At 42.2% G+C, this 23,157-nt stretch overlaps 1 protein-coding gene across 1 annotated transcript in view; it reads left to right on the plus strand.

Annotated features, from left to right (window-relative positions):
- LOC113010778 (potassium/sodium hyperpolarization-activated cyclic nucleotide-gated channel 2) overlaps window positions 1-17,318 on the plus strand; it is a 40,138-nt gene extending 22,820 nt beyond the window's left edge. The window contains exons 5-8 of the mRNA XM_026149982.2: window positions 9,795-9,941; window positions 10,048-10,288; window positions 10,368-10,532; window positions 11,018-17,318. Of these exons, the coding sequence (XP_026005767.1) occupies window positions 9,795-9,941; window positions 10,048-10,288; window positions 10,368-10,532; window positions 11,018-11,967 (1,503 nt within the window). The 3' untranslated portion in view covers window positions 11,968-17,318. The remainder of the gene's footprint in view (window positions 1-9,794; window positions 9,942-10,047; window positions 10,289-10,367; window positions 10,533-11,017) is intronic.
- Window positions 17,319-23,157: the final 5,839 nt, after the last annotated feature.

The raw sequence follows: 23,157 nt of genomic DNA on the forward strand, positions 1-23,157 counted from the left end.
AGCAGCCAATCAGAGGCTCCGGGTGTGTTCGGCCAGGTAGAGCCACATTGCCAGAGGCTGTGGCTGTGCCTGTGTGTGTGTGTGTGATTGTGTGATATGATGTCCCCTTGAGCAGCAGTAGAATTGATGAGGCAGCGGACCTGTGTGTCCCGGCAATGTCATCCTGAAGGTGACGTAAGCCATCATGGCCGCCTCCCTCTCTCAGAGTCTCTCACTTCCTGGTCACTCACTCACTGGATCTCACTCTGCCTCTGCTCTATATCATCTCTTATGCATCTTTAACTATCCACTTTACATGAGCTCCACCCCTCCTTTTCCTTCCCCTGCACTGCTTAAATGTCTCCACCTGATTCTCTCTGGCGTATCTCCTTCCTGATCTCTCGCTCTCCTCACCTCCGGATCTAAATTTCTCTCTTTTTTTCCCCTTCTCTTCCTCTATCTCTATCCTTTCTGGTGGTGGTGTCCTTGAAAGGTGCAGTGCTATTGCTAACTGGCTGCTATACAAAGCAAACTGAGGGGGAGGGTAAACCTGTGGGAGAGACAGTCCTGGTGCACTGCAAGATATTTGAATGCTGTGTATTTCACATTGTTTGGAGTTTTTCTCTCTCTCTCTCTTTTTTTTTTTTTGTCAGTTTGGTGTCTGGCTAGCATTGTGCGGCTCTCCGCAAAGAGTTTTATTGCCATGTGGCAGGACACTTGAGCATAAATCATGTCCAATAAACGGTTTAGAAGAAAACAATTCAGCCAGCAGAGTGCTGACTGAAGCTCTTGTCGTCACAGTTTGCCCAGGATGATGAGAGTTTTCTGTCTGAGGAACAAGTCACCCAGATGTGCAAAGTTTAAGTTTTCCCCCCAGTTTTAAAAATCTTGTCGAATTTGCACCACAAGCAGGATGAACTCAGCAAACTAAAACCTTAAAAATTTAAGAGCTGTGATGAGTTGTCTAATCCTAAACCAGCCTGTATGTTATCCAGTTTAAGGATGAAGCGAGGAGTACGAAACCTACATGCCTTGACATTAGAATTTTTTCATAATGCTGTGCTCTTTATGTTTATTCTTTCAGATTTAGACATTTTCTAATACGTCCTCACCCTGTCCCAGAATATACAGCTTTTCTGCTGAGGCCAAGAAGTGCATTTCCCTTAAAAACCTTTTTTTCTGACCAGTTGTCATATTTTTTTTCTGCTGCTCTGTGAGGATTAGTATTTGAGCTGCAGGCATGTTTATTAAAGAAAAAAAAAAACTCAGAGAGCAGAAAAGTGCCATGCATGCCAGTGAGGCTGATGCCGATGCTGCCGGGTGAATTTGCAATGCTTCCAGATAGGACTGTGAGTGGCATTTTTATCATTTTGGAGAGTGTTAGCAAAACACGTCTGCTGGCAGTCTGTTACAGCCCCAGTGTGGATTGAGCTAGCATTGTGTGAAGGGTTCCTTTTCAACCCAGAAGAAATGTCAGAGTCACAATTCATGCAGGTTAAATTTGGCTTGGTGGCTTTGGTGCAGAGACCTTTGTGTTAGTTATACATAGTAACAGTGCACAGTGACACATAGCAGAGGGGCATAGAAAGAGCAGCAGTTCTACTTGTGCCTCTTTTTTTGAAGATTCAAATCTGATACATCAATGAAAATGATAAAAATGATGAATTCAGGGATTCTAGATTCTAGATTTGACCGTTGATTTGGGATACCATATAACTGCACTGTCCTCTGATTCCTAGCTCAGTGAATATGCTATATGTCATATTGCTATAGTTCTACAATGACATACCAAAAACATGCATAACTGCTCATTTGGACATCTGGAAAATCATGTCTTAGGTGCAGCATTTTGTGATTCTGACTTTGTGGTTCTGAGCGTTTTGTGTAGCGCTGTATGAGGTGTATAATCATGGTAAAAAGAAAGTAGACTTCAATTCTAAGGTTTTGGGTATTGGGACATAATGAAAGTAATCTGGTCCACAACAGATCTTAAAATGAGGTAAATACAGTCTGAGATGAATTACAAAACAACACATATTACACCCTGTCATTATTTATTTAACAAAAACAACATGCAGATGCAGTGTGTGAAAGATGAAGTACACCCTTACTGGTTACAGGAACCAAGAGGGTAGAAAGCAGCCAGGCGCTGTTGATCAACTGCAGTTGATGAATTGATTGTTGGAAAGTGTGAGGTTTGTGGAGTTTGCAGGAGCATTCAGATGATTGTTACCACAATGCCAAGGAAAAAAGACATCAACAATGATCTTGGAGAAGCAAGTGTTGCTGTTTGTCAATCTGGGAAGGGATATAAGGCCATTTATAAACAATCTGAAGTCCATCAGTCTTCAGTGAGGTCAGGCCTTAGCATATTAAATGTTAAAGTACAGGACAGTTAAAGGACAGTACAATTAGAAAAAGCATGGCTTGTTCAAAAGTCACCAGGAGAAAGCTTCTTCTCTCTAATATAAACATGGCAGCATGGCTTAGATTTGCAAAGTTGTATCTTCTTGTTATTGGCTTTGGACATGTGCACCTTGCAGTCGCTGAGTGGATCATGAACTCCCGTGTATACTAAAGTATTCTAGAGTCAAATGTGAGGCAGTCTGTCTGACAGCAAAAGCTTGGCTGAAACTGGATCATGCAACAGGATAATGATCCCAAGCACAGCAGCAAATCTGCAACATAATGGTTAAAAAAAAGAAAAGAATCAAGGTGTTGCAATAGTCCAGTCAAAGTCCAGACTTCATCGTGATTGAAATGCTGTGGTGGGACCTTGAGAGAGCTGTGCATAAATGAATGCCCCAAAACGTCAGTGAACTCAAGCAATGTTGTAAAGAAAAGTGGGTCAAGGTCTGTATGAATGCAGCACAAGGAATTTGTAGACATGACCTGTGATTAACATGTCTCAAGCTTTTATTGTTTTCCCCCTTATACTTGTGTCAGTGCTAAACATCACACTTTACTAAGTGTGGCTTGTTAATAAAGTTGTTTCTAGTTGCAGGAATAAGTGAATCTGTGTAGAGGTGGAGAATCTTTAAAGATCAGACTGGATTTTATATTTATATATACTAGATACACTCTTTTTTACTTATAACACTAAAAAGGGGTTTTACGTGAAATAATCATCTCTCCCTTGTAATCATTGTAGAGGCTGATCTGAGTCAGTGAGACAGAAAACACACAACAGTGCTCCACCACCACTAACCTCCCTTCCCTCATCTAGGGTATCAAAAACTATTTTCTACAATTTTTAGTCATCCCCCAATTACCCAGAGGCAGGCGGGCTTTGTAAAGAGATTCCTGCACTCACATTTACAACAAAAACCATCCTTTTTTAGCTCTATCTGATGGTATTCATTATTTTACATTACTGGTTTTTAAATAAAAGTTTCTATTGAGTCAAGCCTTGGCTGTCTCTGCCTTTGACTGAATTATATGATTTCCTGTATTTCTTCAGAAGCTCAGTTTCGTTTAATGAGACTGTGTTCTGTGTGAGACCCCACAGCGTGTTTTTCCTCCCTCTGTACACATCTCTGAATTGAAGACAGAGAAGTCAAGTTCTTACTTACTGTTATCTGATTTCCTTCTCTTTGGTGAATGTGCTTCATAATGTAATGAGGTGATTTAGCCGGGGATGGAGTGAATGTATTATACATCCACATGTCCGTTCGGGATGAACCCGAATTAGGATGGAGAGTTTTTGGATGAATGAGAGGAGGTGACTCAAGCGAAAGGGAGAGAAAGGAGTAAAAACCTGATGCTGGCTCAGTAGTTCATGGGTTTGAAAGCGGGAAAATGTAATCACAGACAAAGCGCTCCCTAAATGTCTTTCCGAATAACAAATCACGAAAAGCAAATAGATCCCAAACAGCGGTTTAAATGACAAAATGTCAGTGGAGCGGTTTGCTGCCGCATCATCAAAGTGACACAGAAAATGGATGTCATTTTCACTCTCATTTGGGTGTTTGTCAGTCCCCTGTGGGCGCTGTGACGCACTGGTCAGAGGCTTGTTTTCTCTCCTCCGTGACACTGGAGAGATTTGACGTTTGCCCGGCGATGATCGATACGCCGCACTATGACATGGCACTCAAAGCCAAGTCATTAAAGGCCACCATCTCAGTTCAATCAGATAAGCTTTAGCTGCCTTATTCGTTCAGCCTTATCCGACTCAAGCTGCGGGACTGAGCTTCATGCGTAACCGCACACGGTCGCTGCACCTCTCCCTCTGTGAGGTTTACCCTCACTGCCACCCCCCCCCCCCCCCTCGACACCTACTCTTTTCACACAATCAGCATTTCCTATTGTGTGGGCTGCTCACCAAGAGCGCAGTGTTGGCATGGACACTCCGGGTAAAGAGTTGTGACACGGGGTCATTTCTTCAGGCTGCCCTCCATCTGCAGATGTCAGGAAGCAGATTCACTCATGCAGGTGAGACTTCGTGTTGCGTAACTCCGTCAGAATTGCTGTGGAGCTGCGCCGGCCCAGGAGACTTTTCTTTATGTGGATGCTGAATAATTCAGATGTTGCATGTTAGGTTTATTTATGTTTATTTTTGTTTTCCTTAAGGAAGCTCCGAGGATGACGCTATCAGTCAGAAGCACGCATTGCTTTTTCTGGGCATGGTGACAGTACATTTTCACTACAGAACAATCTGCATTCACTGCATTACCATTTCCTCTCTGCAGGAACAATAGTTGTGTAGTGTGAATCTGGAGGGGTGATATTAAACCTACACAGAACACAGTTTCATTGTTTGGCCTCCGTGCATTTGAAATATAGCAGGTACTGAAAGTACATAGAAAAATCTTACAGTCAAATTTCGTATTCCGTTTTTAGACTTTTGTGTTTTTTGTCACGAGTTACTCATCAGAGAGGCCAATCTTAAAATATTTACACATTCTTCTTCTCCAGAGTGCACAGGGAAATAGAGGAGTTTACGGCCGTTTTGCTGGCAAAGCATACCCAAAGACCGAAACTGTTTTCAAGCCCATGGCACCGTCTCATCTGGACAAGGTTTACAATACTGTGCAAAAGTCTTGAGGCACCACCTATTTCTTGATATTTTGCTCACAAGGAGCCAAGCGTTCCTGTAATTTTTGAGCAATAGCTTTCCAGGATTTCTGAAGGACACTGGTCATTGGCCATCTTTGGACATCGTCTGCTTTTTCAGTCCAGTTCTTGTACCTTTTAAAAGCAATCTTCTTTTTCTTTAAGCCATTTAACACCGACCAGTGAATTGTTCAAACATAAAAAAAGGCACCTGACACAAGGGACGAACCACTGTTGTGTCTACAGATAACAGACAGGAAGCAAAGAGTCAAATTAAATCCCCTTTCTCTAGTTCTAATATATGAAGAGTGAACGGGTCACCAATATCCACAGAAGAGGTCAGAACAGAGATTCAACAGTGAGTGTCTATAGCCAGCTGTAAAGCACTGCGGAGGCCCTGGCATGATTTGGGTCTGCCTTTCAGCCGGTGGTTTCAGGGATCCTCTAAAGCAGGGGTGCCCAATCCCAGTCCACGAGGGCCGGTGTCCCTGCAGGTTTTAGATCTCACCCTGGGTCAACACACCTGAATCACATGATTAGTTCATTACCAGGCCTCTGGAGAACTTCAAGACATGTTGAGAAGGTAATTTATCCATTTAAATTAGCTGTGATGGATCAAGGACACATCTAAAACCTGCAGGGACACTGGCCCTTGTGGACTGGGGACCCCTGCACTAAAGAATGATGGAATTATGAACATGGAAAGTACCATCAGACTGACAGTGGCTTTATTTTCTAGTATGGTGATGATCCTGGACACACTGCCAGTGCTTTAAAACCATACCCAGGTAGAAAAACACCCAATGAAACACTATCATTCATGGATCGACCTCCCCAGGGCCTGGAGCACTATTCCTGAAGACCACTTAAAGAAATTACAAGAAAAAAGCCAGAGACAGTTTAGGCTGTGCTTAAGAATAAAGGTGGTCATGCTAAATACTGACCTTGTTAGAACTGTACAAACTCTGATTTTGCGTTATATGCTGTATATCCAGGTATGTTTGCATGTTTCAATAAATTGCTGTAAATGAGGGGTTGCTTAAGACTTTTTTCACAGTATTGTATGCTCACTTCACTGACTGCTCACACTTGTGATGTAATCCTGAATGTTGCATCACTATGCACTTACTGAGAACTACATTGGCAGTAGCTAATGTAGCTCCTTTTGCATATTTCTTCAATAATGTGCTGAAAATTCCTTAAAGATTTTGGTCCATATTGACATGATGGCATCACACAGCCTCTTACATACTCTGAGCAGCCCATCTGGCACCAACAACCATATCACGTTCAAGTGACTTAAAACAGCTTCATACCTCAATCTGATGCTCTGATCTGATGCTCGGTCAAGGTCATCTTGACCATGTCTCTGCTGAGTTGCTGCCATGTGACTGGCTTATGAGATATTTGCTTTAATAAGCAGTTGAACAGATAAAGAGTGTGTCAGAGGAAAAAATGTCCCAGAAAAGGGGAAAAAAGCAAAAATGTTGCATTTACTTCTGCACTGTGGTGTCAGTGTATGCACATCATTATTTATTATTCAGTTTTAATAATACGAGCATATCTGCTCAGTTTATTAGCTCTGAGATCGTCCCCCGCTGTCCACTGTTTTCCCCCTGAGAGTTTCATTCACATTACACGAATAATGTAAAATATTCAGCCATTAGCAAGGGAGATAATTCAAAACAAGTCTTAACAGAAATAAAGCTCCATGTTTAAGCAATGTGACCCTAGTAGAGTGAAATGGTACTCATCGGTGGGGTCTGTTTGGTTTCTTGTTTGTCATTCGTCTCTTATTAGCGTGTTAGTGTGACCAGGATGTTCACAGGATGTACTGCTGTCATAAAGCCTGGGAATGAAAAAAGGGAAGCTTTCGTTCCATTGTGCAGCTTGGATCTGAGACAATAATTCTTCTAGTACAGTACACATGCATTCAGTTGTGTACATCTTAAAATCATTGTTTGCTAACTGTAATTTTCTTCTGCAAACCGAGAGCCAGGCAGTCTGTTCCTGACAGCAAACAATTTTCAGTTAAGGAGTTTATACGTTGCACTGGAGGATTCAGAGCTTGCAACAGTGTTTGAGCAGGTGGCACTCATTGTTTTGCTCGGGGCCTCTGGCAGGACACACAACATCTGACATACTGTTGTCTGTGGAAGAAGTTAGCCACAAGCCTTTCAGGTTTTTTTGGGTGGGGGTGGGGGAGTGGGGGGTGGTGGTCTTGCGAGCAAACCTTCTCAGGGGACGTTACTCGATACTTACAGAGTGTGGCTTTATCCACCGCACAGCAGAGTTTAAGGAGTGCTGGGATTGGGGTGGTATGGATGATGACTTCCTCAGCTCCTGAACGTTGTGAGTACACAGCACCTGCCAGCGTGCTGACCTCTCAAAATTGTGGTTTGGACAGCTTTATAGGCTGAGTTGAGTTGTGGTCTTAAGCTTTCCAATTGAGCTGGGTTGAAGTGCACAGAGGCTGACAGCAGAGTACAAGGAGAAATCTTTTTCAACCAACAGTTCACTGTCTGCTCTGTTTACTGCCACGTCTATCACTCCTCTCTCTGCAGCCCAGCCACGTTGTTTCTAGTTTCTCTGTGATCACTTTGGAAGGACTGAAATTTGCATATCTAAACAACAGAAGCTGCTTGTTTGACTTGCAGCTATGTTGAAGGGAACCTTTCACTTTTTTATTGATTTGGCATTGATTAACTGCTTGGTGTGTTCATTTCAGCTGCATGGTTTGTATATGTTTGATGACACTTGACAGACTTTTGCACAGACACTGATGTGTAGAGATTTATAAACCTTTCTAGCGCAAAGTGATGCTTCTATTGAGAAGTTCTTGAAAAAATAGTTAGTTAATTAGTAAATATTCAGTAAAGCATTTTAGTCCATGAGAGGGAGAAGTGGGGTGAAACACTAGTTGGAGCATAGAGGACTTCTAAGAAGCTCGAGAGATTCTGAAGCAGATAAAAATTATTTGTAAGAGGAAGAGGCATGAGAAATATTCTATAAATGCTAAATGAGAGTGGGGCAGTAAAATGCTACAGGTGAATTTTGGCCTTTTCTAAAATTCATAGGTGACATTGCCTAATCATAGCATGATGTTTGCTTATTTTGCCCTTTGTCTTAGTTTATTTTAAACTTTGAGTGTGGTGGTATTCTGGTTTTTTATTATCATCAAAATCCTGTTCACTAGAAACATTTAGCACTTCCTAACTCTGTCTTTCACTAGAGCCCTGAGCCAGTTCCTTCCTCCTAGATGTATTTATTTATGAATGAAATGCAGTTGTGAACAAGTTTTCACACTAAGGACAGGTTACTGCTTCTTAGGAATTAGGAGGGTAAGTAGCTGCCAGATGCTGCTAATCAAATTTACTTGACTAATTGATCATCAGCAAGTCTGAGTGCCTGTATGAAAGCAGAGGTTTTGGCTATTTGCTGGTCTGAAGCATTCAGGTGTATGTTAACACAATGACATAATCTTACCAGGAGATCAGAAGAGTTTCACCCCGAGGTCAGATGGTGCAATGTTCAAAGAAACTGCAAAATACTCAAGAGCTACATCTCAGACTCTACAGGCCTCAGTCAGCATGTTAAACGTTTGTGACAGCACAATTAGAAAAAGACTGAAGGAGTATCGCCTGTTTAGAAGGGTCACGAGGAGAAAGTCTTAAAAGAACAGCTTAGTTTTCCAAAGCTGCATCTGAACAAACCACAAGTGGGGATGTTTGTCCCTAATGCACAGCAGCATTTGGACAAAACTAAACACAGCAAATCAGCACAAATACCTCATACCAACAGTCAAGCATGGTGGTGGAGAGGTGATGACCTGGGCTTTTATTATCCTTAAGAGGGCTGTGGATAAACGAGTGCCCACAAACCTCACTGAGCTGAAGTGGGACAAAATTCATCCAGAGACTGAGAAAGTAATGAAGTAATAGAAATGAAAATGATCAGTTCATGCTATTGGTCTAGTAAACTAGAAGGCCACAAGAAAATGCAACAAAAATAAAATGAAATGCCCACACTGGACAGAAACAGCTGTTTTGCAGATCGTTTTGAGCGATCACCTGTCGGGAGTTTTCGTACTGAGTTATAACTGCAAAATATTGAGCAGTTCTTTAAGGATGTAAAGTTTTTCAGCCCTCTCTGGCCATTAAAATGCCTCAAGTCTCAAGCAGTTGCCTGTTGACAAACTTGGATCTTGAACAAAATTTAATGTGGTCTTTGTGCACCTGCCTAACTGGAAGTAGTAAATAATAAAGTCCAGAAACGAGTGAGCACTGCAAGTTTTCACAGTTTTTAGCTTGTTACTCAAACAGGTGTGAATGTGCATTTTGGGGGCTGTTATCAGTGGCAGGTTGATACACACTGCTGGTGTTTCAGTGCGTTTTAGAGAAGCAGGTTGCTATATTTGGGATTTACTGACTGTGAACTGAAAAAAACATGTTGCGCTGACGTTTTTCAGTGTTTGAACAGGTCTGTGATGAGAAATAGATATAAAAACATTTTTAATGGCTCAATTAATTGCTGCTTTCTGTATTTTTGGCATTAAGAAACATGTATAATAATAGTTGAACAATTGAACAGTGTAACACTAGAAAAGCAATACGATGCACACTTGCTAAAACTAATTTGCCAGTCCCATTACTGTTGTGGTTTTTAAATGCAATTGCTCGCCTCAAGGTCAATAAAACCTTTTTTCTTTCTGTTGTTTTTGTTTGCATTAACAGGAAGTAAAAATCATCTCTCTTCTCTCTTAGTACAAACAAGTGGAGCAGTACATGTCCTTCCACAAACTGCCTGCTGACTTCCGACAAAAAATCCACGATTACTACGAGCACAGATACCAGGGCAAGATGTTTGATGAGGAGAGCATCCTGGGAGAACTCAGTGAGCCCCTGAGAGAAGTGAGACAATAATGCACATTATTCCCATTATTATATGAACCATATATTATATTAAAAAGTCTTTACTGTGCACATTTTTACTGTTCTTCTTTGCGTCTTGTCTTAGGAAATTGTGAACTTCAACTGTCGCAAGCTGGTGGCGTCGATGCCGCTGTTTGCCAACGCAGAGCCAAACTTTGTGACCGCCATGTTGACTAAGCTACGTTTTGAGGTATTCCAGCCACAAGATTACATCATTCGGGAGGGCACTATTGGCAAGAAAATGTATTTTATCCAGCATGGAGTCTGCAGCGTCATCACCAAGGGAACGCTTGCAATGAAACTCTCTGATGGCTCTTATTTTGGAGGTAAGATATTTTTTTTATGGTGCCATTGTTTTTTTTAACCCTTTTGTAAGCGGTGGCATTTTCTGTTTCCCCGTTTCAGAGATCTGCTTATTGACGAGGGGTCGTCGAACAGCCAGCGTGCGAGCGGAGACTTACTGTCGACTTTACTCTCTGTCTGTTGACCACTTCAATGAAGTGCTGGAAGAATACCCCATGATGAGAAGAGCCTTTGAGACTGTTGCCATTGATCGTCTAGACCGCATAGGTAAAAAATGATTTAGATCATTTTCATATGTATCATAATGTATTATCATATAATATGTTGGGCATGAAATTATGCAAATCTCTAAAACATCAGCTGCTAAGTGTTTCTGCTGTCTTTTCTTTTTATGAAAGAAAATGAAGCCGTGAACAAAAAACACAAAAGAAAATGTTTCCCGAATATTAAAAGAAGCAGTACAATAAGCTGTGCTCTTTGCTCAGAATGGCATAGGATGCTGTAACAATAGATAAAAGTACAGGGTGACACGTATATTTCCTGAGGGCTTGTTCTGCTAGAGGATGTACCTGATTTGAAGGGCATCGCATGCTATATCTAAATCGCATTGTTCTCTCGTTATACGTCCTCCTGTTTCCATGTATTTATGCATTATTCACCTTTATGTACTCCTTGTCCTTTCCTCAAACTTTACTGCTTCTGCCTTTTTTTTATCTTTAGTAATTAGCCTGTGCTTTTATTTCTCTCTGCAGGTAAAAAGAACTCCATCCTGATGCACAAGGTGCAGCATGATCTCAACTCTGGTGTCTTCAACAACCGGGAGAATGAGATGATTCAGGAGATCGTCAAGTATGACCGTGAGATGGTAAAATTAGTAGACCTGCAGCGGCCACGAGCCATGTCTATGACCCCTTCGCTTGGCGGCATCTTTGCCCCTCCGGGTCAGCAGCAGACGGGCTCTGCTATCGCCACCCTCCAGCAAGCTGTGGCCATGAGCTTTTGCCCTCAGATGGCAAGTCCTTTGGTGGGTCCAGGGACTCTGCAGTCTCCACGCATGGTGCGAAGGTTTCAGGTGATGCAGAATCTCTCCAGTCCAGTCTCCATGTCTCCTCTGCAGTCTCAGCCCCCTCTGACGCTCGGAGGGGCATTTGGATCGGCAATTTCGAGTCCCCCAGTCCAAAGCCCGCTTGCAGCTTCAGGACGGACTTTCCAGCACATTGCAAGCGTGGGACCCTCTGGGTCCCAGCTGTCCCTAGTACAGCATCATGCACCAAGCCCCACACAGACCCAGCAGAGGCCTGCCTCACACAAGAGCACCCACTCCCTGCATATGGGGAGCTTGAGTCAGGACACCCGTGCCCTGTCGGCCTCCCAGCCTTCACTCCCCCAGGAAGGAACACCGCAAGCTGCCTCTGCAGCCCCTAGCCCCCCGCCCTCCACTCGCACCTCCAACACCTCCATCGGACCTCCGCAGCCCCCTCACTCCAGCATGCCAGGGCCCTCAGGGGTGGGGAGATCATCGGGAGCCCAACAGAGGGTGGCATTTGCCTCCACACCTCCTCCCACTGGACCTGCTGGAATGGGGGCAGTAGCAGCAGCTGCTGGATCAGGACCTCCAGACTCTGGAGCTCCCAAGAAAGATTCAATTGTCAGCCTTCCAGAGCTAGACTCTGCCAGATCCCGGCTGTCTTCCAACTTGTGACCCTGGTAGAGTTCGAGAAAGAGGCCTTTTTTGTAGGAGAATCCATTCGGTTTAGGTCAGTCTGGCTGATCTGTCAGCTTGCTGAATGACCAATCAGCTACCGCCAGCGCTACCAGTTATTGGACCTGGATGCACTGTGTGCTGGTGCCAGCAGAAGGAAAAGAGCTACTCAAAGTCTTGAGACACTTTGGCCAGGAGGAGTCTATACAATTAAGCTAGTATAACTTAAGGTTGAACTGGTCTAGTCTACTGTGCCAGCACCTTTAGTCTTAGTATCACCCCTTTCACTCTGCTTCCAAACACCTACTGTATATCGCTGTCTTTTCTGTAAAGATATGAAGAAAAGTATGATTGATGTAACTATTGCATACTGTGTAGAATCCATGCAATGCAATCTAGCAGGAGCTGGACTTAAACTGAAAATCAGGGACTTGAGGTCAAATGACAATGACATTTTAAGCGTCCAAAAGTGTTTTGAGTGTAACTTTTCTGTATAAGCTGTCGTAGCAAAAGAACACATTGCTCTTCATATTGTTTCAAATAGTAATGGGAATAGTGTTTTAGACCGCTGGTCGATCTTACATCGATGTGTAAATAGTTGATGAAAAAAGTACGGAAGGATATTATATTCATCGTATCTACCCAAACCAAAGTTGAGCTTGAACACCAAGTCTGGTTGTGTCTGTATCAACTAAAAAAAAAAGAAAAAAAAAAGAAAAAAAAAAAAAAAGAAACATCGACGAAAATGCCATTTATTTAACTGCCTTGATTCAACATTAGAAGCCATATATTTGGTTTGTGTGTATGTATACATGTGGGTGTAAGTGTGTGTGCGTGAGTTTGTTGATATGTTTTGGTTCTACTTTCAGAGAATGGACTCACACTCTACACTGCACGGTTGGTTTGACATGCCGATGGTGGTGCTGACCTGCTTTCGTCAAACACCTCTGATGCCGGTCGGGTTACAATCAGCCACCCACCAAAGCCGGTTTGGTGGGTGGCTGATTGTAACCCTGAAGGCCAAGGTGGTTAAAATATCTGAGCTTTACTCGAAGGAAACATTTGTGAACAACCCATACTGTATACTTGCTTGTTTCTGTCTAGGTTTATTGATTAACACATGCAATATAATTCTGCAATACTCTACCCCGCCTATATATATAAATATATATGAATATAAATATCTATACATATGCTGTACAGGAAAGTGAACTTCTTTCTTTTTCATATTGTTTTGTTTTTAATGTGAAATCTTAAAGAATCCAGCAGCTATTGTGGCTTCACTTGAGGTATTGTAATCCAGTGACCATGTTGTTACCTTAACCAAAAATGCTTGAGAGAATGAAAGGACTTGTAGTGTAACTCTTATTTTGTTTTGTTTTGTTAACACTTGAGAGGAACAAACTGTTTAATTCTGGTTTCACGTCACAGGAAGAATCCACGCTTTGAGTTCAGCGGGTCAGAACCTTAAAAAGAAGAAAAAAAATCAGTTTAGCTAAACTAATTCTCTCTAATGTTCAATTGTGAGATAAATGGGGGTTGAGGGTAGGCAATATGAGGGCATAAAATGCCTCACATGTAAAGAAAAAGACAAGAAAAAAAGAGAAAAAAAACATACTTGCTCTATATCAAAATCTTTATGTGTCCCATTTCATCCAAAACTCCCATGAATGTCTCAACATTTAGGGTTGAGGCTTGGATAGCTGGTTATATTTACTCAAAATACTCTGATCCTGTTGAACCTGAAATACTTCTCTTGCTGAATGTACGCCATACGAGAAGGAAGACAGCTAATCAGATATAAACTGCCATGTAAATAAAGGGACAGTGATTTAAAGAGGCTTTTATGATGCAAGGGGGGGTTGTGGGCATTGCTGTATGTGTTGCTGAGTGTCCGTGTGATCTTTTTTTTTTATGGTTTAATGATGCTTCTCTGGGTTGAACATTGCTATATTTAACCTGTACCAGATCTACCACAAGAGGATCTTTCTTCTTCTTCTTCTTTCTATTAGTTTATTTACTGAAGTGGGCGTGAACAAGAGTGAGTCATAACAACTTTGATCTCCTTGGTCCAAAGTGAGCACTGAGGACGTCCAATTAAGCACCTTGTGTTGCACTACGACCTTGTAATCAAAATGAAAAATCGATGCTCCATTCTCTTAAAATGGTTGCAGTACTTCTCTCGGATCCATTATCTGGTTAAACTGTAAGGAAGGAAAGTGAATCCAATTGGGTTAGAAAATAGGCAGCTGATTCATTGTGTTAGACAAATACCATGTCCACCTTTTTCAGCTCTGAACATCGACAGACTCTAATTGTAAAATCGATGCGATGGACATTTCACTCAGGTTTGCTACCTTTCCAGAGAGATGTATTGATTGCCGCAGCGTGGCTTTCCATTGATTTATGTAGACTTGTCTATCCTCCCATCATCCACTTGTTGATTTAACCGTGCTGAAAGGTTCCCCTTGAAATCTGATTGGCTCAGATAAATATGGAGGATCTACTGAAGTCGTAACCCTGAGATTGTTATTAGCGTAACACTCTGCCCGTTTGGTTGTGATCACTTATCCTGCGAGCTGTTTGAAACAAGGCGTAGGTGATTGTTTTTATCCAAGGGCTTCATTATATGGCTTGTAAATCCTGGCTCATTGTTACTGTAGAGCAGCCACATGTTCTCTTATCTGTTTAATTGATAACATGCACTAAACCTCGTTGTTTGTCATACCTTGGTTACAAAGCTGTGACCCTCCTTCATCAGCAACACTCTTTTTGTATTGCTTTTTTTTCCTATGGGAAAGGTACATGCCAAAATGCCAATATGATTGTGAATGAAGTCCATTTGAGTCAATGGCTGTTGTGCGCTTCAGTACTGTTCCAGTGCAATCAATTGGTCCTCTTCCCCAATCCTTTGTGCTAATACCAGAGTTTGCCCTATTAAGCTGCTATCAGGACTGTGCTGATATTATTTGAATGAGACCACAGTCAGTGAGAGCAAGATGGAAGGAGAGTTAAAGAGCTAACGTTTCAGGCAATATCAGGCGCCGTCTCTGTTTCATTGCATCCAACCGGTAGGATATGTGTGTAACTCACTCCCACTCAAAGGATGGCGTCCCAGACACTTTGATCAGTACCGCTCTGTTTGAACCCTCGGCCATGAGGCGGCTACAGCCCCGGCCAAGCACATACTTCTGTCAGTTATCTGTCTAGTGTTCAGTCTGCTGGCTTAAAGCCACCATCAGCATGTTGTGTGAGTGTATGTGTGTGTGATGTGGCGCTGTATTTGCCTGATGACGGGGGGTTCAAAGTGTGATTGTTTAATGGTTCTTCTACTGGGCCTTGCTATTTAGTGGGATTGAAAGCCCTCATACATGTTTGACACTGACTGACAATTATTGAGAATCCCTAAGTTTCAAACCTCTCATTCTTGCTGTACCAGTTGTTAAGGGTACCGAATGCCTTGGTGTTGACATGTTAGCAAATCAGGGTATTGTTTTTATTTGTAAAACTGTCTTTGAGTTATCAGTCTCTTTTGTTCGGTTGTTGTTTTGCAGTTTGTTTTTACAATGTGCCCCATGCACACGGACTGTATATACCTTGTGCCTAGTACATCTAGTTTCCACATAGTCTATTTTTGTGGTTTGTATGTGCCTGTAAAAATGCAAATCTGTGTTCTTATTTTCAACTTGCAATATATGTAAAAAACAAACAAACAAAAAAAAACATTAGAAGAGGATTAGTATTGCTGAATTACGATGACAATGTCAGTATATACAATTTTCCCAGATACGGGAAACACAAAATTGCACATTTTTGTTGGTTTGAGCCTTCCAACACCATGCGCGCTGTACTCTGTACTCTCATGTTCTGTACATATGGTATACACAGAGATGTGGGGCACATTGTTGTGTTTTTACCACAGCCAGCTGTATAAGATACATTTTTTTTACAGTGAGAGGGTGAGCTCTGACAGGCTTCTGGTGGATATCGGCAGTCTAGACGTTAGCTTAGATGATCCGCTCACTGCAAAGAGCCAAAAACGACAGAAATGGTAAATGGCCTGTATTTATATAGCGCTTTACTAGTCCCTAAGGACCCCAAAGCGCTTTACATATCCAGTCATCCACCCATTCACACACACATTCACACACTGGTAATAAACAAACTGTGGAGATGCTTGCACAATATCAATACAGTAACAGAAGTTGGCTGTGCACGTGCTGGAAACAACGTTCTTAAAACATATTGTTGCACAGCTATTTACACTCTGATGCTGGTTGCACACTGATCAAGTCTTTGCCATTTAAGAAAAGCTCTCTCTTAGGCTGAATTCGACTCATGAGCAGTCATGAGCTTGACCTACCATACCTTGGCAGATAATAGCAGAGTGCATGTTTGTATTTTTCTTATCTAAGCAGAGTTCTGTGTACAATTCTTAGTGGGACCTTCAAATCTAGACATTGTTGTGTACCAAACTACTGTACAATGATTTTATTTAGTCTAACAGTTAAACTTTTGTGTCGTAGCTACTGTAGCCTGCTTAGCTTACCTAAGCCTTCTCTCTGCTTCAGGACTCTGTGTGCTTGAGTTTGTGTGTGCGTGTGTGTGTTCCTGTGCCTTTCCTTCTATAATGTTGGTCCCACTTGAGAATATGATGCCATTTAGGGGGTTTTAAAAACCCACATGAAGCCGAGAGAGATGTGTGTTAAATGGTCACAACTACATTTGTTCTACAGAAGAGGAAAAAAAAAAAAATGAAAGAAACCACTGTAATGCTCCAAGAAATCACTCTAGCACATCCCTAGACTTAGTAGCATTCCACAGCCTGCACGAATAGCTCAGTGTGGGCATCCAGACACACTTTACCAGCACCATGTAGACGACAGCACAGATATCTGACACAGCATGTGTTCTCTCTCTCTCTGGAGGCCAGTCTGCAACCATCTCAGGCTGTGCTCTGCTTCTGCTCTTAACAGAACGGTTTAAGTATTTTGAAACTCCAGCTCTGTCTAAGTTGATGTCTACAACCCAGGACAACTCAGCTCCCAGCCCAAGCTGCAGTGCTACCAAATCAGTGTCAAAGGATTTCGATGGATACTTGGCATGCTTGTAATATTTGCCTGCATCCAGTCCTTGCGGACCGAGATGCTGGTGGCGAGGGCATGGGGCTGATTTGAACCTGTTTCTGAAAAGGCTGTCTTGTCCACCACCTCTGCTGGCCAAGAACACAGAGCCACACCCTGGTGTCTCTCAATAAGCTGGTCTGTCAGTCAGTGGCAATGTTGTTTAAGCATTCGTAAACAGACAATACATTGTTGTGCAATAAAAAGATGAGCGCATTGGCATACTTATCTCTGGGTGTGGACTTTTATTTGTCATCTGTCTCTGTTGGTTGGTGTTCTGTGTGCGTGCATGAACCAAACTGCTGGAGTTACACTAGTTACTACCCGCCCCACCCCCCACCCCAAACACACAGACACACACACACTCGCATATGTGAACACACACACGCTCAACCTTAATCAGACAACCAGACCTTTCCACCTCATTCTATCCCACATCAGATGAGATCTCTCTCTCTCCCTCTTTCTGCAGACAGGGGCTCTGCTGCATCCCTGATGAGGTGTCTGCGCTCAGTCTGAGAGCTTTCTGCTCTGTCTGTGTGTGTGTATACGAGTGAACACACGCACACAGCATTGCACAGCATTAAGTTCAATTTCTCTGGTACCTAAGAAGGTGTGCATGCACATGCAAGCCCTAGTTCTGTATTTGTCTGAGGGAAAGAGAGAGAGAGTAAATGAACCGGTGCTAGGAGTGTGCGCGCGTGTTTCGATGCGCGTGTCTGAAAGGGTGGGTGGGTGCGTCACGGAAGAGGGCAGTCCAAGGACACACTCCTCTGGCAGCCTGGGAGCGCATCCACCCATTCCCTCTCTGTCTGTTTCTTTTCCTTTCTATGTATGCACACACACAAACACACTGCTGTCTGTCTCCTCAGTGATTATGCATGGCACAGTGAGATAGAAAGATTAAAATTACATGCAAGGTGAGATTTCACCACAGTGCTCTACACTGTTCATCTTGCCTCCCCAGCTCTACATGCAGGTGGTACAAATGCGGGAGAGGCCATCCGCACTGCGTGTCCGCACTTTTACCTTGATGTGACATAATGTCCTCTCTCTTCCGCTCTGTTGACACACACACACACACACACACACACACACACACACACACACACACACACACACACACACACACACACACACACACACACACACACACACACTCCCTCTTTCTGTTTCATTGTAATTCAATGAACAAGCAATGTACTGGTAGTGGCTGCCGGCTGATACTACACCAAGTTGTGAAGCTATGTGAGTATATAGTTTCAGCCTTATATGGCCGAGGACTGTCCTCTACTTTGTTTCCTCTGCAGTGCTGGTCCTCTACTTTGTCCCTGGCTGTCCTACTTCAATTAATCATATCAGCATCACCCGCACTACCCACCCTAGCTGTTTACCTCCAGAGGGCAATTTGCTTATTTAGCTCCTTACCGGTATCCTCGCCCCTTCCCATCCATCTCCTTCCAGTTTGCCTTACTGCTCCGCACCCACGTCTTCGTTCACGTCTCTCCCGGGATCTTCCAAGTAAGCAAAATCTACATTTCAGCTTTTTCAGTCTGCAGTAACAGGTGTAGCTGGGTATTGCTTAAACATTTGCAGGTGTTCTAGTGTTATGCATAGACAGCTGTGTGTGTATTAAAAGCAGATACAAACAGACAGGCACAACAGTGCACCCCTCTGCCCCCAAATTCCCTATCCTCTGATGCTGCCGCACCTGCTTCAGCCTTGTCTCTCTGCTAAGGGGAACATCTAGAGAGCACAGCTCAAATCTGAATACCAGGATTAGCATTTGGTCCAAGCTCTGACTCTGTGAGCGAGTCAGTGAGCTAGGCAGAGAGAAAGAGAGGGGGATACAGTAAATCATCTTACAGCTGCTGGCAGCTTCAGTAACATCACAGTTTGCTGGACAGCGGGTTGGTTGGAAGTGAGAAGTGCGTCAAACTGAAATGATCAATAAAAAATAAAGCAGAGAGAGAAACAGGAAGAAAGAATCATGTGATCTTCTACAAGCTATGCCATTCATTAAAATAATAGTTTAAAACATAGGTGTCAAACTCTGGCCCGTGGGCCAAATTTGGCCCGCAGCCTAATTACATTTGGCCCGCGAAGCCATACCAAATTACTATTAGAGCTGGCCTACTGGTATTATACAGCTAATATATATATTGTTTAGTATTAAGCTTTGCTTGTTCCATATTCAGTTTTTCAGCAAAACGTGTTTGAGTCCATAAGAAAAGATTCATTCTTATATCTGGAGGAATAAATATATTTCAGTAAATATTAACGTTAGCCCGCGACTTTGTTCCAGTTTAGAATTTTGGCCCACTGTGTATTTGAGTTTGACACCCCTGGTTTAAAAAATCTTGAAGCATTTGCTTTACTTCTCAGGAAACCATTGAAATGACTCCATGACACTTCTATGTCTTGTTTACATGAATGTTGCTAATTTACTCACAAAATTCTGCTATATGCTAATGTTATTTTAGTCCATCAATTCAATTTTATTAATATAGCACCAAATGATAACAACAGTCACTGGTTGGCACTTTATATTATAAGGTAAAGATTCTACAATAATACGGAGAAACCCCAACAGATGACCATCAGCATGAGCAAGCACTTGGTGACACTGGGAAGGAAAAACAACCTTTTAACAGGAAGACAGCTCAGGCAGAGCCAGGCTTAGGGGGACTGACATCCACTGTGTCCAGTCTGGGGAGATGGGAGTGAGACAGGGCAAAGATGTTGTAGAAGAGAGCCAGAGATGAATAATAACTAAGGATTAAATGCAAAGAGGTGTATAAACACATAGTGAGTGAAGCAGAAATGCTGAGTGGGAAGACCCCAGCATCCTAAACCTATGCAGCTTAGCTAAGGGAGGAATCAGGGTCACCTGATCCAGTTCTCACTATATGCTTCATCAAAAAGGAAAGTTTTAAGCCTAATCTTAAAAGTAAAGAGTCTGCCTGTCTCCCGAATCCAAACTGGATTCCTCAGATTCCTGGTTTGCCTCCCATTCTACTTTAAATACTCTAGGAACCACAAGTAAGCCTGCATTCTGAGAGTAATGTGCTCTAATGGGTCAATGCGATACTATGAGGCCTTTCAAATAATATGGGGCCTGATTATCCAAGACCTTGTATGTGAGGAGCAGGATTTTAAATTTGATTTTGTATTTAACAGGGCGCCAATAAAGAGAAGCCAATGTGGGAGACACATGCCCTCTCTCTTTTTAGTCCCTTTCAGTACTCTCACTGCAGCATTTTGGATCAAGTGAAGGCCTTTCAGGGAGTTTTTAGGCCAGCCTGATAATAATAAGTTATAACAGTCCACCCTAGAAGTAATAAATGCATGAACTGTGAAGAAAACAAACGTTTAAAATGTGATACATATACGATGCATTATTTGAATAGTGGGATCAGAATTGAAAAAGCTCACAAAGGAAAACAGCTCAACTGGATAAGTTGCCCTTTGCACTTGAGTATTCAACAGTGTTTCCCATCAAGTAGTGTATATTTGCTTTAAACAGCAAATTATATAATGAGCAATGTGCCTGTTGGGGAAGAGAAGGAGGATGAGGAGGAGGACAACAGCAGTCATAAGGGCACAGTCTACACATATATACAAGGTTTTATGTAACATTTTATATAATCTTTCATGTAAATTAAGTACTGGTTTTATTATTGTAGTTTTCAGACTAAAGTCCCTGAAAACTGCTTCCATAGTAGTTATAATCATTTTACATTTCAAGACTCAGAATACTTTATTAATTATGTGGTCATAGTACCCCACATAGACACAAAAGTACTTAAAGTCAGTCTGGTTTTGTATAAAAACAAACAAACAAAATAGAAACAAACCAACAAAAGAGAGAGAGAGATAAAGCAGAGCAGAAAGAGTACGTGCTGGGAGCAGTTGACCTCAGCAGCACTCAGTATCATCTGCTCTGCTAAACTCTTCCTGTTACAGGAACATCCATGAAGCCCCTGGCTAAAAGAACAGAAGAAAAATACAGATGGGGTTACAAATGGGGGAGATTTGGAGAGCTTGTTGCTGACATTTTAGAACTGGGAAGAGCAGGACACGATTCATGAAATGAAAATGAAAAACTTTTTCTCTAGGTAGATGTAATAACTATCAGTTTTGATAAGCACTTTTTCCTTTTGTTCGTATAAGAATAGCAAACCCCCGCACTTTCTGCTTTGGTGTTAGGTCATGCTCTGTATATTGATAAATTTACTTGGTTTATTATTTCCTATTAGATGTCATATATTTAACAATATAAATATGCAAAATGAGGAATATATTTGTCATGACTGCAAAGCCGGTGTGTTTAAGGAACGGACAGGCCCTCCCGGTGATATGCATGTGTGGTATAGAAGTCAGCTCCACCCTTTCTCACCCTCTCCTACTAATTCCCACACACATTAATATGAGTGTCTGTACAGTAATCTCCAAAAGTGTGTCAGTGGTGGCTCACCTCCAGTAAGTAGTTATAAATGCAACCAGACCACATTATCTTCCAGGTGAATGTTGTGTGTAACTCACAGACAGTATAAAAATGGTTTTGAAGCCTTGAGATACTCCTTTTAAACACCAATAGTGGCAACAATTCACTTACTATTTCATTAAATATGACCTAAAACTAATGCTTAAGACCAGGTCAGACCAGAAGGCTGTTCTTAGATCTATGGGTCTTTCTGGAGCCATGGGTATTTCCTCCCTTATGGAGACAAAGTTAGCAAAGCAAGGCTGAAATTATTTGGACATGTGCAGAAGAGAGATGGAGCTGCCAGGCAGAGGTTAAAGAGGAAGGTAAGAGGAAGACCGCAGAGAAGATTAATCGTAGTGAAGGAGGACAGGCAGAGGGTTGGTGTGACAGAGGAGGATGGTAGAGCTTAGGTGAGCTAGCGGCAGAGGATCTTCTGTTGAGACTCTTAAAAGCAGAAACCAAAGGAAGAAGAAGAAGAAGAAGGTACCTTCAATTTGTTGCTGTTAAAAATAATGCAGATTTGAGGTAATTTCACAATGGCAACATTTGCTGCCCCCCCTGGCAGGACTGTCCTATGTTGGTAATAATGTAATAAGCTTGCAGAAAACCTGGTGCCAATCCCTGGACAGATCTGTGGTGCATATCAGGACCAACATAGACACAGGCATCCGTTCTCACTCTTACAAAGTAATGGTTGGGACAATCAATCAATCAATCAATCAATCAATCAATCAATCAATCAATCAATCAATCAATCCAAACAGATTATTATGAGTTTTAAAATTTTATTTAGTTTTCATATCTACCTGTTTTCAGTGATATCAATTTTAATACCAGGGAAATAACTAAGCATATAATTGTTTTCTTTCACTCTTTTTTGTAACATGTGTGTGACAACAGCACAATAAAACTGGAAGTTCTGTTGTTGTTGTGCCACTGCAATATTTTTAGTGGGTGCCATATGGCCACCACTGTGAAAAAATTCTGGAGGCACCCCTGCTCACAGCAAATCTTAAGTCAAATTAGTAAATCCATTTCTGGCAGGCTGCAGAGTGTTCTGGATTTTTACATTAGAGATTTGCTTCTTCTGGATAATGTAATTTATTTCTGCGTATGCATGCTTTTGTTCAGGTAGTAGCTGTCGATTCTATGTTGCTGCTGCTGATGTATAGGTAATACTTCAGGATAAATTAAGTCTGGCTGTTTGCGTGGTCTAAAGCAGGCTAGGTGCACAGAATATGTCTCCATGGTAATTTATGTGCCACTGCTCTCGTGAAACCGAGTCACGACTAAATTCAGCCAGGATACCTGGAAAATCCCACTTTAATCTACTATCTGTGTTATGTGAAAAAGCCTCCAGGTCTTTACTCTCTTTCAGCTGTGATTGTTTTGCAAAAGGAAAAGGAGGCCCCCGCTCAGTAATTTTACTCCATCATCCACTTCCACCAATAATATTAGCTCTGGGCCGCCATCTGAAGTGATGAGAGCCAGAACAATGCTTTGCTTCTGAATCATCTCATCTGTTCTGCTCTGTCAAGGTCTGTACTCAGTGACACTGTGGGCTATTCATCAGAGTAG

This window comes from Astatotilapia calliptera, chromosome 18, assembly GCF_964374335.1.
Source record: "Astatotilapia calliptera chromosome 18, fAstCal68.1, whole genome shotgun sequence".
In the NCBI taxonomy this organism is placed as follows: Eukaryota; Metazoa; Chordata; class Actinopteri; order Cichliformes; family Cichlidae; genus Astatotilapia; species Astatotilapia calliptera.